Genomic DNA, 15,184 nt, shown 5'->3' with positions numbered 1-15,184 from the left:
CGCAGGGTATATATATTTAAAAATCTGGGAATTAGCGCTGATAGAAAAATTAACCACTAAACTGAAAATAGCAAGGCATGAAACTAAAAGGCACATTGTTTGTGAATTGGTAGATTTTTATTATGCTCATTGCAAAAAAATGAGAGGGTGGGGCTCCTCCGCACTGCAAAGTTCTTTGGCTGCTGTGATTCTTTGTGGAAACTGGAACTGCCATGAAGCTGGAAATGTGACAAATTAAGCAATTTGAACTCCTATGTAAGCCAACCTCAAATCTACAGAAAATGTGCATATTTTGATCTATATCAGGGGTCCCCAGACTACGGCCCGCCGCGCGATCGGCGCGGTGGGAACCGGCCCAAACGCCGGTAAGTCTGGGGACCCCTGATCTATATTGTATCTTGTCGCTTAGTAATATGACAAAATAGTAAAATTGTAATACTTTAAAAAGAAGAAAAAAAGAAGTGAACTTAGGGGGCATCTGTGCCATGGTGCAGATCCCCACACCCACTGTTTCCCCCTCAGTGGTTCACACTTACCTTCAGAATATCCAGAGGATGATGTCAAGGACAAGCTCCTTTTGAGAGGGTTCTCAGATATGGGAGGCTTCCCTGCATCTGCAATACAGAACAAAACAATAGCCAATATACTAACAAACTGCTTTTTGCCCTGCTTCCATGGTCAGCTGTGTGGGCTTGACGCGCAGGTGCATTGAGGAAGGGGAGGAGAACTAAGAGTCACAGAAGAGTCACATGCGGAGCCCCTGACAAAGCAAAGTTCTCGGAAGGTGCCCGATGATGCCTATCCTTGGCTCCACCCTTCCCTAGTCTATGGTGGAAGCACACTCCCAGGGCCTGCTCCTAACAGAATGGTTTTAATTGCTACCACTGAGGAATTGCAACATTTTTCAGCCTGACGGTCATATTCCCTTCTGAGAAAAACTTCCGAGGGCCACATGCCAGCAGTGGGTAGGGCCAGAGACAAAGTGGGCAGAGCAATAACTGTGTGGTACAGTTCTGAGCCCTAGGTCACATTGTTTAATGTATTTTTAATCTCTGTTGGAAGCCGCCCAGAGTGGCTGGGGAAACCCAGCCAGATGGGCGGGGTATAAAGAATAATAAAAATTTTTAAAATTTTTTACCTTTTAATAGTAGGCTAGTTTCTGCACATACAATCTGTTCTCTATCCAGGCAAACAAGAGGCATTATCAGAGCCAGGAGTGCCAGCTTAGCCCTGCGGCCGTGGGTGCCCGAGACCGTGGGTGCCATGCAGCATGCACGGCCCTGGCACTAAAATTTGTGGGTGTTCAGCCACTTCATGGGGAAATTTGTGGGCCCTCTGGCAACCAAGGCCCCAGGAAGTTGGCACATTATCATCAGAACTCGAGGACACATTGCAGCTCAAGGAGGGAATGGAGGAAGGCTGGTGAAGAGGGGTGGCATGAGGCGAGGAGCATGACCTGAAAAGAGTCCTGAGGGCCAGATAAAGAGGCTTGAATGTCCTCAGGCCCCAAGCCTAAGGTTCCACACTCCCAACTCAGAAGGGAGTATTTGCTGACACAGAGCTGAAAAACCATGTCCCTCAAGGTTGTTCTCAAGAGCAGTTCCCACTTAGGTAATCCTTACCGGTCTCTGCAGAACCCGTTTTCTCCAGCTTCTCCACCCGGTCCTCCTCTGACAGATTGGACAGCTGCCTCTTCACTGCTCTGCCGGCATTTGCACCAGAGGTCACGCTTGCAACTGACACCAGTGGGATGGCCTGGCTCTCCTATCAGGGGCAGAATGCAGAGACCTAAGAAGGTACCATTCAGATCAGGAAGCACCACAGTCCAAGAGCTTAGGGATAGAGCACCTGCTTTGCATGTAGAAGGTTCCAGGCTCAATCCCTGGAGAAAAACTCCTGGTCTGAAATACCACAGAGCTGCTGTTCCTGGTGGTCAGTATTGCACCTAATGGGCTCTTGTGCTGTGTTCCTAAACTCAATGCCACTACTAAAACCGTTATGGAAAATGTTTCTCCTCATCTCACACCAGTAGGATGTCCCACAGGTGTTGATGGCCTGTGCTCAGAGGAATGGGTGCCTACATCACTCTCTGGGCTAAGCAGCAGATTCAGCCAAAGCTACTGTAACACAAATTGGGGGGTGGGGGTCTTTTTTCTCTCGTGGGTCAGGGTCCCTTGGAGGTAATCTGCTTGCTGGTGATGGAGGGGGAACCACGGCCTTTTATAATAATAATAATAATTTATTATTTATACCCTGCCCATCTGGCTGGGTTTCCCCAGCCACTCTGTGTGGCTTCCAACAGAAGAATAAAATAATTGATTAAAGATTAAAAGCCTCTCTAAACAGGGCTGCTGGACCTCAGTATCCGGGCAGAACAAGACGCTCCTTCAGGTATACTGGACCGAGGCCATTTAGGGCTTTAAAGGTCAGCACCAACACTTTGAATTGTGCTCTTTCTCTCCCTCACCTGCCCTGCCCAATTTGCTGCCAGGGGAAGAGGCAGATCATTCTTGCCAGGGGTCTGAAATGATTGCTTGAAGTGGAACTTTTCTCACTTGCAAGAAACTAGGCCAAGGAGGGGAGCGCATGCAGCAGTTGTGCCACCCCTGGATTAAGGAAATATAGGAGTCATTATGGGCTCTGTAGCTCACTAATGGAAGAAAACTGCTCATTAACACCTTTTTACTAGCACAAGTCTCTACATGGGTTTGTTGCTTGCTCACCCCCAGTAAGTTGGAAGAGGTAAGGGGGGACATTACTAGCATTTCCTAAAAGCACGTGTCATGTGAAGTGCAAAGTTGTGTTCTTCCTTAGGATGCCAGAACCTGGCATCATCAAACAATGAAATTGCTTGGTAGCAGGTTCTGGATGGAAAAGACAAAGGACTTATTCACATAAGCAAGAATTAATCTATGGAACTCACAGCCACAAGACTTCAAGATGATCATGGCCTTGATGTAGTATTCAGTTACCAAGGAGCAAAAGTGAGAAAGGCTGTTGCTTTCCTGCCCTGTTTGTGGACTTCTCAGAGGCTTCTCAGAGGCTTCCTGCTGACCACTGCAGGAAGTAGAATGCTGGGTGAGCTAGAACATTGCTCTGATCCAGCAAGGCTCTCCTTATTTCCTTAACATCCTCTGGGTGGTGGTGGTGGTGATGGTACAGCTCCACTGTGTCTCCAGGGTCACAGTGATTAGAACCAAAGTCTCTTCCACCCGAGTCCAACACTAATTCTAAGAACAGGTTCCAAGTTTGCATCTTATCCTCCCCATCCACCCCCAGCCCCGATTTCCTTTTTGCATTGTGTTTTTTAAAATGCAAGTTTGTGGGCAGGCACAGTCTTGACTGCACTTATTTTAGGCAAGCTCTTTCAGGAGCTGGTTTTACATAAAAATGCTAAAAAAAAACAAATAACAACCTCTGAATCATGCTGGGTCTCAGTACAAAAAGTGAGACCAAGCTGAGTGAGACCATGTTTGCCTAGCTGGAAGTATATAATTTTCCTTGCTTCTAATTGAACAGTCTTCACTTACAGAGCTGAAGAGTTCGGTGGTCAGCCCAAGGTAGTTGTGCAACGCCAGGAAGGTCACTCTTTGGAGCCTCACCATGATGATCTAAGAGCAGGAGGATCAAGTGCAGACAAATGGTTAGTCACACCTGGACTCGAGAAGAACCCTGACTATAGCTAGGTTCAAAGTTTGTTCCTGGAGAGAGGAATTGAGGTGGATGCTCAGAAGAGCACATGGGCATTTTCATATCTCACCTCCCTGCCCCCAAGAGGAAAGGGGGATAGAACTTCCCAAGGAACTTACTGTACTTTTCCACGTATAAGACGATGGTTTTTTACTTTAAAATAATCTTCAAAATCGGGGCTTGTCTTATACACGAATAGTACAGAGGGGTGGGGGGCGAGTGAATGGTTGCAGCCACGAGCAGGAGGTTGTGGATGTGTGGCTGTGGCAAGGGCTGCTTTGGATAGGCTGCTGCTTTGGCAATTGGGTTAGTGATTGGTGGCTGCAGCAAGGGCTGCTGTGGATTGGCTTCCGCTGTGGCAATTGTGTGTGCATTTGCCGGCTGTTGGTGGTGATCAGGCAGATCCTTAGCGTGCAACTCTGTGCAACCCTCCCCCACAAAGCTCAACAACTCTAGGCAACCCTCCCCCCCCAAAAAAGTTGAACAACTCTGGGCCATCTCCCCCCATTCTCTTAAATTGGAGTCTTATACATGGGGGCGCGTCTTATACAAGGAAAAATACAGTACATCTTTGTGTTGTTGCCTCCAATCCGGACACCTATGGCAGACATGCCTCACCCTCAGGCCATTTCCACACCCATTGTTGTAAAGCAGGTGTGGAAAACCTGTGGTCCTTCAAATGTTAGTAAAGTACGATTCCCATCATCCCTGGCTATTGGCTATGTTTGCTGGGGTTGATGGGAGCAGCAATTAAGGAACAATGATGGGAGGGCCAAAGATTCCCCATACCTGCCTTAAAGCTAAGAGGACTCCCTCCCGTAACAGCACCAGCCTCACCTGCACAACTCTAACAAGGGTCTCAGGATATTTCTGGAAAACGTCCTGGAATGCATTGGCTGGGAGGCGCAAGATCGTCGAAGGCATCGCCGCCCGAGCAGAAACTGTTTTATATGGGGCAGGATGACCCTAACAAGGAAGACATTTCATGTCAAAGTTTATGCCTTGCCCTTCCAGGACTTTGAGAGAACTCTAATTAAAATGTAGTATTCCCTTAGCAAGTATTCCACTTAACACTTTGGTAAATCTGGGAAACAGGTTCAGTACCATTTAAATCAAATGTAACAATAAATATTTATGCAATTGTGCGCAGGCAGCGATTGCCTGCTTCTGCGCTCCTGCGCATGCGCAAACGGCGGCAAATCCGCTGTTTACTTCCGGGTTTGCCATGGTCGCAACTTGGAACGACTGTAAGAAAAGGCGGTGGTAAGTAGAGGTTTGACTGTAAGTTTAAAAACATCAGAGCATTAACATTAAAACCATTCCTTGAAATCATAAATAAAAGTAGGAAAAAAACTCTTCAGGCAGTCCTTGTAGGCTGAAATTAAATGTCCACACCTCAAAAGACTATTGTTTTATTTACTTTTATTATTGCATTTACATCTCACTTCACCTTCAAGAAGCTCAAGCTAGCCTATGTGGCTTTCCTCATCCCCATTTTTTCCTCACAACTATGTGAGGTAGGTAACTTAGGCTCAGAGACAGTGACCAACCCAAGGTCACCTAGTGAGCTTCATGACTGAGTGGCATGAAGCCCACTAGGTTGCCTCCCAGGTCCTAGTGGCAACACGCTAACTGCTATACCATGCTGCCTCTCTCACATCAGTCTAATGGGGCGAATGTGTGGTACCTGGAGCCAAATTGCCCAGGGGCGAAAAGCAGATAGTGCTTTTTTTTTTTAGAAAGAGCTAAAGGCTAACAAGAGGGAAAGAGAGTGTTGAAAGGACCCGCTCAGCAGCTGATTGCAAGAGATCGGGGAGGGAGATAAGCTAGCTCCGTTCCTGCCCTGCCCAGGACCCTTGCCCAGGCCTCAATTGTTGTCTGCAGAGAGAGGCTGCTTGTTCCCCCAGCGACATGTGACTGGCTGATTAGATTATCTGTCTGGAAACTGTAGAAATGGGTCCCTTTTTCCCTTTGCAAGGTACGCTCAACAACTTTGAGCTGATCCTCAAAAATCGAGCTTTCCCCCTTTGCAAAAAAAGATGCACAACTGTGAGCTGCCCCCCCCCAAAAAAAACAGGGCTTTCCCATTTGCAAAAAAGCTGCACAAATTTCTAGGAGTTGGCTACTATGCCTAGGACAATTCAAGAAAGCAAAAAAAAAATTCTTGTTTTCCTACTCAAAAACCTAGGTGCGTCCTATGGTCAGATGTGTCCTATGGAGCGAAAAATACGGTATGTGTTTTTCAACTGGTGTAATTGTTGTTATGGGACATGGGTGGTACTGTGGGTTAAACCAGTGTTTCTCAACCAGTGTGCCTCCAGATGTTTTGGGACTACAACTCCCATCATCCCTAGCTAGCAAGACCAGTGGTCAGGAATGATGGGAGTTGTAGTCCCAAAACATCTGGAGGCACACTGGTTGAGAAACACTGGGTTAAACCACAGAGCTTAGGGCTTGCTGATCAGAAGGTTGGCGGTTTGAATCCCCGTGACGGGGTGCACTCCCGTTGCTCGGTCCCAGCTACTGTCAACCTAGCAATTCGAAAGCACGTCAAAGTGCAAGTACCACTCTGGCAGGAAGGTAAACGGGGTTTCCGTGCGCTGCTCTGGTTTCGCCAGAAGCTTAGTCATGCTGGCCACATAACCCGGAAAAACTGTCTGCAGACAAACCGTTGGTTCCCTCAGCCAGTAAAGCGAGATGAGCGTCGCAACCCCCGAGTCGTCCGCGCCTGGACTTAACAGTCAGGGGTCCTTTAACCTTTAATTGTTGTTGTCATAATTATCAAGGAGTGATCAAGGAGTGATCTTGGGCTCCTTGATCACTGCAGATGGTGACAGCAGTCACGAAATTAAAAGACGCCTGCTTCTTGGGAGAAAAGCAATGACAAACCTAGACAGCATCTTAAAAAGCAGAGACATCACCTTGCCAACAAAGGTCCGTATAGTTAAAGCTATGGTTTTCCCAGTAGTGATGTATGGAAGTGAGAGCTGGACCATAAAGAAGGCTGATCGCCGAAGAATTGATGCTTTTGAATTACAGTGCTGGAGGAGACTCTTGAGAGTCCCATGGACTGCAAGAAGATCAAACCTATACATTCTGAAGGAAATCAGCCCTGAGTGCTCACTGGAAGGACAGATCGTGAAGCTGAGGCTCCAGTACTTTGGCCACCTCATGAGAAGAGAAAACTCCCTGGAAAAGACCCTGATGCTGGGAAAGATAGAGGGCGCAAGGAGAAGGGGACGACAGAGGACGAGATGGTTGGACAGTATTTTCGAAGCTACGAACATGAGTTTGACCAAACTGCGGGAGACAGTGCAAGACAGGAGTGCCTGGCGTGCTATGGTCCACGGGGTCACGAAGAGTCGGACACGACTAAACGACTAAACAACAACAATCATAATTATCATTATTGAAATAACTGGGGAGGGGTCATAGCTCAGTGGTTACAGGATCTGCTTTGCATGCAGAAGGTCCCGGGTTCAATCCCCAATGGGATCTCCAGGTAGAGCTGGGAAATGCCCGTGCCTGAAACTCTAGAGGGCTGCCACCAGTCCATGTGGAGTCTATGTATCGAGGAATGGATTTTGAGAGCTGGTGTTGTGCAGAGGTCAGAGCATCAGAATAGGACCTGGGAGATGCAGAGCTGCTGTGGGGATTAAATGAGGAGAGAGAGAACCACGTGTACCACCTTGAGATTCTTGGAGGGAAAAGGTGGGATATAAATGTCATAAACAAACACGACTAAACGACTAAACAACAACATTTTAATTGATACTATAGTTGTAAAAACAAAACAAAAAACTAATTGCTTAGAAGCCATTTTGGTATATAAACAGTATATAAATTAATAAGGAACAGAATAATAATACAAATAATAGCAACATCCCTTTCCCCAACCCAAAAACTGTAATCCAGCGGGCACTACTTGAAAGCAACTTCCTTTGTACTTATTTGTAAGCCCTCTCTCCTTTCTGCCCCTACTGTCATCTGACCTTCCTAGCATCTAACCCCTGAATCCCCTACCATCACACCCCACACCAAGAAAGAAACTCTCTTCAGAGCACATTCTTCCCACAGCTAGTGGAGGGAAACAAAAAGTAATCCAGTTGAGTAATCCTGCTCAGCTCCCAACTGGTGGATGGATTATTAATTACAGAAGGTTTTTTCTTTTTTCTTTTTTTAAAAAAAAGCACAACCCAGCACAACTTGGGAGGCTTAGTTTTTAAGCCCTGCTGGCAGCTCCAAAGGGAGAAAGAGGCGAAAGACTCTGGCTTGCAGAGGGCTGCTTAAAGTAATGCACTTATCTTAAACACACCAGGCAGACATTCGGGCTATGTGATGTAGACTGGAAGAGCATCACTTGCCTATGGCGAGTCCAGACTTGCTTTGTGGCAAATTTATGAGGGGGAAATGCACACAGTTAAAGAAACTGGGTATATCTTCTCCCTTTCAAGTCAAAAAGGAGCCACAAATGACCCGATAACTACATCTAGGCAAGAAAAACATTCAGTGGTCTAACATTGCTTTGCAAATTAACACACAAAGTCAAAATAAACCTCCTAAGTGATCCAGGAGGAGGAGGAGGAAGAAAAAGGAGGGGGGAATTCACTCACAAACACACCCCTCTCTAGTCTCCATTCAAGCAAATGAAAAGCATGATCAGGCAAAGATGCTCAATGAGAGGGTAACACAGGGCTGGTGAGGGGTGTGGCCTGAAACAGTCCCCAGAACCAGAGAGATTTAGAAGGCCATATTCAGCTCCTGGGCTTATAGTTTCCCACCTTTGTATCAAAGGATAAAGACATCCAGGAGCCAGAGTCATGGGCTGTGGCTTACCGTGATGACATCCAATATGCTGAGGAGGCTGTGGACACTGTCTCCTGCTAAGACTTCTTTGACCACCACCTCTGTGCCATCCTATTGCAGTGGGGGGGGGGGGGAGAATAATGAGACCACATTTCAGCTACACAATTACAAGCTAAGTTCAAAGACCTCTGTGTGTGTCTCTGGGAGTGACTGGCCTTGAAAAGCAAGTAATAAATAAGCAAAAGAAATAAGGCAGACACACTCTGTGGCTGAGGCAACTTTCAACACAAAGCTCATTTTGGCATACATTTATGGGACTGGCTCCCACCACCCACACTCTGCAGGACCTAGGAGGCATAATCACCACCCCAAGGATGGGAAGATGCCTCATTCTTATTAGTCTTTGCCAAAAGCTATATAATGAAGGTGCCAGGCACATCTCTGTGGGGAGGCTACCACAGAGAATACCCTCTTGCATGTAGGATTGCCAGACTCAATAGAGGACAGGACTTCTGTGCCTTTAACTGCCCTGCTCTCTTTTGAGTCTGGAAACCTTAAAGAGAAACCAGCAGACCCTTTGCCTGGAAATTAAGCAAAGGGTCTGCTGGTTTTTCTTTAAGGTTTCCAGACTCAAAAGAGAGCAGGGCAATTAAAGGCACAGAAGTCCTGTCCTCTATTGAGTCTGGCAACCCTACTTGCAGGCCAAAACTAAAGAGCAACTATGGGAGTCATCTCTGTAGATCTTATCACCCGAGAGGTTCTGTAGGGAAGAAGGCGGCCTTTCAGGTATTTGGGGCCTGAGTCATTTAGGGTTTTAAACACTAACCTAAATACCTTGAATTGGGCCTGGAAATGAACTAGCAACCAGTGCAGCTGTTTTAAAACAGGGGTTATATGAGATCTAAATCAAGACAGGCAGAACTTAGGTAGCTACTGAGCATACAGAAAAATTAGAAGTTTCTTTACACTAGGTCAGAGCATGCCTCCACCTGCCACAGCCCAGTAGTGTCTACTCTGACTCTGCCAAGCAAAGAGGGGGCTTTGTTATTATTTGTTCCTTATCCTATATGCTTTACTGTTCAATACTGTGTTTGGCCATGGATGTTGATGACCTGACAGCTTTCCTTACACTTTCTTGGATGCAGACTTCCAGCTTTCCATCCTGCACCACGTAGATGCTGTTGTCCAGCTGCCCCGGGCGGAAGATGTACTCCCCTTCGTGTAGCTGGACAAAAACCATATGCTTGCAGAGCTCCAGGAAGAGAGGCTTCTCAAAGTGGCCAAGGACCCTGCAGGGAAAGAGATGATAAGGAGAGCTTGCGCACCAGGCATCCTACTCCTGGCCTAAACCAGCAATGAGTCCAGAGGGGGGAAACTCACTGCTACAGGAGGTTGCTGCAGCTGCTACTTTAAAAGTACAGGTGGTGACCATTTTGCATGTGTTTTGATTGGTGAGCGACCGCCAACGGGTGCACCGTTTTTAACCCCAGAAGAGGGCAGGGGCAGTACAGGGCAGGGAAGGGTGGGGCAGCCTTACACATGCTTTGCCAACATGTGTGATGACCCAAATCGCAACCCCTGTGCAAACAGAGAGTTGCCTGTAACAGGGGCAAGAGCAGAAGGATTCACCAGCGGCCTCTATTAGTCTAAGTTAGAGATCAGCCCAAAGCCCATTTTTAGAAGGAGAAAACCAGATGCAAGGGGTTAAGATGCAAACATTGCTGCCACTGTGAAAACCAGATGCAAGGGGTTAAGATGCAAACATTGCTGCCTCACTAATGAACTTCTTAGAGGGGCTGGCTTGCTCATTACTGGTAAACATGGCAAGCTGGTTAAATGGTCCCAGTGTGTCAATCCTTATTCTCCTCAAACTGAGGACATGTCAAATCCAATCTTTATGCAAACTATTTAATGGTAGGGAAGTTGCTACTCTTCAGCCCCCACCAGCCCAGCACGTTTGCCCTTACCTGACATTTTTAAGCATGTAAAGGACTTCAGAGGGCAAGTGGGAATTCTTCACGTCAAACTCCGTTAAATCTGCCTCGAGCAGAGAGGGTGGAGGCTCCTTCGGCTGCAGGGTGGGGGACTCCTTCTTGAAGCGCAGGATCCTATAGGGGATAAAGCAGAACTGGTTCACCTCACAAGATGGCAATCGGGAAAAAGAGGTCCATTCATCTTTTTCCTCCCCATTTAAACTCATACAACCCACAGGTCCCTGCATCCCCCAATACCTCTTTGCCAAGGACAATACTTTGGCCCTCTTCCGCATCCGCTGCCGAGGGACCGAGTTTCCAACCAGAGAGTTTGGTAGAGTTGTAACCTGGAAAGGAAGAAAGGTTTCCTGAAGGAAAGAGATCTCAACCCACAGAGGAACAAACAGGGAAAAGGCAACCAAGCTGGGATTTTATTACGGGTTCTATTCAGTGTTAGTTTCAATAAATCTACCCTAAGTAGGCCTAGCTAATATCCATTCATTTTAATGTGTCTCCCACAAGTAGAACTTCAATTAAGTTCTCCAATTAACCCTAAGGCATTAGAGCCTCAGCTTGTCCCCGGTACAAATAAAGAAAAGACTGAAACAATGGTGGTAAGCAAAAAAAACGGAAAACAGGACACTTCCTTGATCTAAAGTTCCAGAAATGCATCCAACTCAATTCTACTCACTCACTAAAAGGAATGGGCATAACTGAGATATGCACAACCTGGCCCAAGTTATAACAGAAAAAGGAAAAAGGAGATGGCAGAAAACTGCAGAAAGAAGAGATAGTGGAGCAAACTGGAAGAATTAACATAGGAAGCTGCCAGTAAAGACTACTGGTAGATCTTGCTCAGTATTGTCTATACCAGGCATCCCCAAACTGCGGCCCTCCAGATGTTTTGGCCTACAACTCCCATGATCCCTAGTTAACAGGACCAGTGGTCAGGGATGATGGGAATTGTAGTCCAAAACATCTGGAGGGCCGAAGTTTGGGGATGCCTGGTCTATACTGACTTGGCAACAACTCCCCAGGGTTTTGGGCAGGAAGCCTAATCCAAATCCTAACTGGAGATGCCGCTAAGGATTGAACTGGGGCCTCATGCATGCAAGGTAGATGCTCTACCACTGAGGTACAGCCCTTCTCCAAAGAATGAGAAGCCCAGCGACGGAATGTTAAAAGTTTTACAGCTGTGATAATTCAAGAAATAACTCCCTGGTGAATGGTGTGGCTGCTGGGAGTTGTAATCCAAAACCTCTGGAGAGTACCAGGTTGACCAAGGCTGATTAAGGCATTATATTTGCAGTGTGTTTGATTTTGACATGTTCCTCCCAAACAATGCTCTCTATCCATGGCTTTGGAAGCATAACTGAGTTTCCAGCATTAGAGGACATTTCTCCTTCGTGTGCATTATTGATAAATGATATTTCAGCAGCATGTTGGCAAACTGTTACGGTACCTGCGAAGGGGGTCCTTTTGCAACTGCAACAATGGCAATATATTGAGCACCATCTATTGGAGTGCCATGTGTACTGCAAATGAAAGCAGGCTGCCATGCCAGATCTACTAACCTATTTTCCCAGGCTCATTCTGCCCTAATAAAAAATATCTACCAATAGAAACACTGATGTGGATTTCAGAAGCGCTTCATGGTTGACTGCTGAGCTCCCAGATTTAACAACTTGGCGGATTTAGTAGTTGAAGCAGCCGTCATTCCCTCTAGCTGCCAATTTAAGTTCCATCAGATTCTGCATTCAGAGGGGCCTGGGAACTCATGGGAATCCCAGGGATACATGTCTGTGCACGATCCTCCTGAATTCTCCCCGTGCCACTGTATGTGTGCAATCAGATTAATAATGTTGCTGGTTACTTAGCAACTACAAATTCCCTCCCCTTCATAATTCTAAGAGTTATCTTTGATGTTTTCCCTAGTTAAGTTACAAGGGCTGAACATAAACTCAAAAAACTCTCCCCACCCTCCTTTCAGAGGTGTCCTACAGAAAAGCACTTTACAGGGCTGGGTGCTGGACTGTTTGCAGAAGTATTATAGCAGAGTCAATAGACAGCAAAGTGCAATTCACCAGGAAAGCACACAAACACATTTTTTTACCTCTAGAAGAGATATGGGGTAGGCACAGACGCATGCATGATGAACCCAGCCAAGGCCAGCCCCATGTCAAGACAAGAGCGCCATCAGTCTGAGCTTAGTGCTAGCCTCCAGCAACAAGCAACCTTACCTTGCGCATGATCTTGCGGCCATAGAACATGACTTTGTCTCTCTTGCGGAACCTGTACTGAGGCACATGTGGCTGAGGTTGCTCTGAAAGAGAGAAGGCTCAACATCCTGTATCCCCTTTGTGAAGAGCGAGAGCCTAAAACACAAGCTTGCCCGCTTGCCCCTTTACAGCTAAGCCACTGCCCTGGATGGAGAGAAATGTCAGGCCAATGCACTAACCTCTCCCCCTGGGGCAGAATGTTGGGAGGCTCATTTATGTTTTGAGATGTTTGTAAGCTCCAACATTTGGGTGGGAGGCTTCTGACAAGATGCCCTCAGTAGACATCCTACTCACCACTGACATTACCACCCATTTGCTTGTTTGTTTCCTCTGGACCCAATTTATAAAACTGCCCAGATGGAGAGACCAAGGCAAATGGAGGGTGCTGTTTCCTCACTCTTGTCACCACCTACATGTTCAGAGAAGGGCAGATGACCAGGTGCCATCAGCAAGGCAAAGAGGCAGAAGGATCAGCATGGAGGAGTCATGAGCCAAGCTCCAGGTGCCCAATGAGGCCAGACCCACCACCACGTTTCCAGAGTTTATGATGAAAGCACACTTCCAGGGCATGCTCCTAATAGGATGGTTTTTAATGCTACCTCCAGAGGTATGAACTCCACATCCCAGCAGCCCCAGCCAGGATGGCTAATGGTCAGGGATGATGGGAGTTGTAGTTCAACAACATCTGGAGGGCTACAAGTTCTCCACCTCTATTTTTGATCTTAAAGGGAGAGTAGATAGGAAGACAAGAAAGTAAGAAGTAGTATACTGTTTGCTTTTTTTATGTTACCCCTATATAAGAATTCACAGCATGTTTTTGTTAGCTGCACATCTTGAATAGATAAAAAGCACTGGAAGGGAGCACTGAAACCTCCTCTGGCCTGAAGAGAAGCTGGGCTCCATCCCACACTAACTCAACAAGTGGGTGGTGGAGCTCCGTGCTTTATTGACATGCTCTTTTGAGCATTAATATGGGATCACACTGCACAAGAACACCCAAATTCTATGACAGCACGTTGGCTCTCAACCAAAGTGATCAGACTTACTTGATTGCTTCACCTTCCTGTAAACAAAATACACAACGATCCCAATGAGCAGCAGGGCAACTGTTGCACCAATTATTATTCCAGTTAACTGTGGGAAGAAGAGACAAGAGGAGTCTTAGGCATTGACATTCTTCTCCACCTAAGCCATACTAGGAACACAACATTTCTGGGGAGGAAAACATCTGTTGCAGCTGGCAAAGTCAACCAAACAACTAATTTTATTTGTTCCATTTATTTAAAGTGTGGTTTTTAAACCATCCTTCATCAAGAGAGATGTCAGGGTCATTTACACATCTGTCTTTCTGAAACATGGTGGATAACATTTTTCATCCAGAGGGTTGCATTCCCTTTTGGGCAACCTTCTGGGGGTTAAATGCCAGTGACATGCTACACTTAGACCATTATTGGATACAACCCTATCTTTATTTATTGTTTTGTCATCTTGAGTTTTGTGGTTCCCCTCTAAATACCATTCCATAACTGACTGTCAGAATTGACTGTGCTGCTGTGCTTTGGTGAGTGTGACAAGTTTCAGCCATCCTCCTCAGCCTTGGAACTGGAGGGCAGAGCAGGGATGTTGGTTTACTCAGGACAGAAAATAAGAAGCACTTTTTCACACAGTGTGAAATTATGGCCTTCATAACCACAAGATGCCAATTTGAGATAGCTTTAAGAGGGGGCAGAGAATTTTTTTCTCCTTTCATAACACTATAACTTGTGGACATCCAATAAAGATGAATGTTAGGACATTCAGGGCAGATACAGGAAAGTACTTCTTCGTGCAATGTACTGTATAATTAAACTATGAAATGTGCTCCTGCGGGAGGTGGCAAAGGCCACAAACCTGGATAGCTTTAAAAGGGGATTGGACAAATTCATGGAGGATAATTCTATCAATGGCTGCTAGCCATGATGGGTATGTTCTGCCTCCACGATAAGAGACAGTATGCTTCTGAACACTATTTGCTAGAAACTGCAGAAGGGGAGATTGCTCTTTTCCTCAGGTCCTGCTTGTGGGATTCCCCACAGGCATCTGGCTGGCCACTGGAAGAACAGGATGTTGAACTAGACAGACCACTGGCCTGATCTGGCTGCAGACTCATCTAATGTTCTTATGATTAGACATATTTATGAAGAATAAGGCTAGCAATGGCTACTAGCCATGATGGTTGTGTCACCACCATGATCAGAAGCAGTATGCCTCTAAATATTTATGATTGGGGGTACACTGCAGCAGGAGGGCACTGCTACCCATATGCTGCTTGCGGGCTTCCCACAGGCATCTGAACACCATGAGAACAGAATCCTGACCTAGATAGGCCTTTGGTCTGATCCAGCAATTTTCTTAGGTTAGTTCTGAATGTGATTCAGAGGGCTGTCCCTGACCCTG

General features: G+C 46.4%; 1 protein-coding gene across 4 annotated transcripts in view; it reads right to left on the bottom strand.

The window, feature by feature from the left end:
* Window positions 1-15,184, bottom strand: part of PNPLA7 (patatin like domain 7, lysophospholipase) — a 107,388-nt gene that overhangs the window by 87,526 nt on the left and 4,678 nt on the right. For all 4 annotated transcript variants that reach the window (XM_060270399.2, XM_060270400.2, XM_060270401.2 and 1 more), the window contains 10 exons: window positions 13,795-13,882; window positions 12,710-12,792; window positions 10,728-10,816; window positions 10,464-10,604; window positions 9,626-9,785; window positions 8,527-8,607; window positions 4,528-4,656; window positions 3,531-3,611; window positions 1,623-1,764; window positions 537-614 (listed from right to left, as the gene is read on the bottom strand). In XM_060270399.2, the coding sequence (XP_060126382.2) occupies window positions 537-614; window positions 1,623-1,764; window positions 3,531-3,611; window positions 4,528-4,656; window positions 8,527-8,607; window positions 9,626-9,785; window positions 10,464-10,604; window positions 10,728-10,816; window positions 12,710-12,792; window positions 13,795-13,882 (1,072 nt within the window). The remainder of the gene's footprint in view (window positions 1-536; window positions 615-1,622; window positions 1,765-3,530; window positions 3,612-4,527; window positions 4,657-8,526; window positions 8,608-9,625; window positions 9,786-10,463; window positions 10,605-10,727; window positions 10,817-12,709; window positions 12,793-13,794; window positions 13,883-15,184) is intronic.

This window comes from Zootoca vivipara, chromosome Z2, assembly GCF_965207765.1.
Source record: "Zootoca vivipara chromosome Z2, rZooViv2.hap1.1, whole genome shotgun sequence".
In the NCBI taxonomy this organism is placed as follows: Eukaryota; Metazoa; Chordata; class Lepidosauria; order Squamata; family Lacertidae; genus Zootoca; species Zootoca vivipara.
The sequence above is the reverse complement of the archived record's forward strand: the minus strand, read 5'-3'. Positions and strand labels throughout refer to the sequence as shown.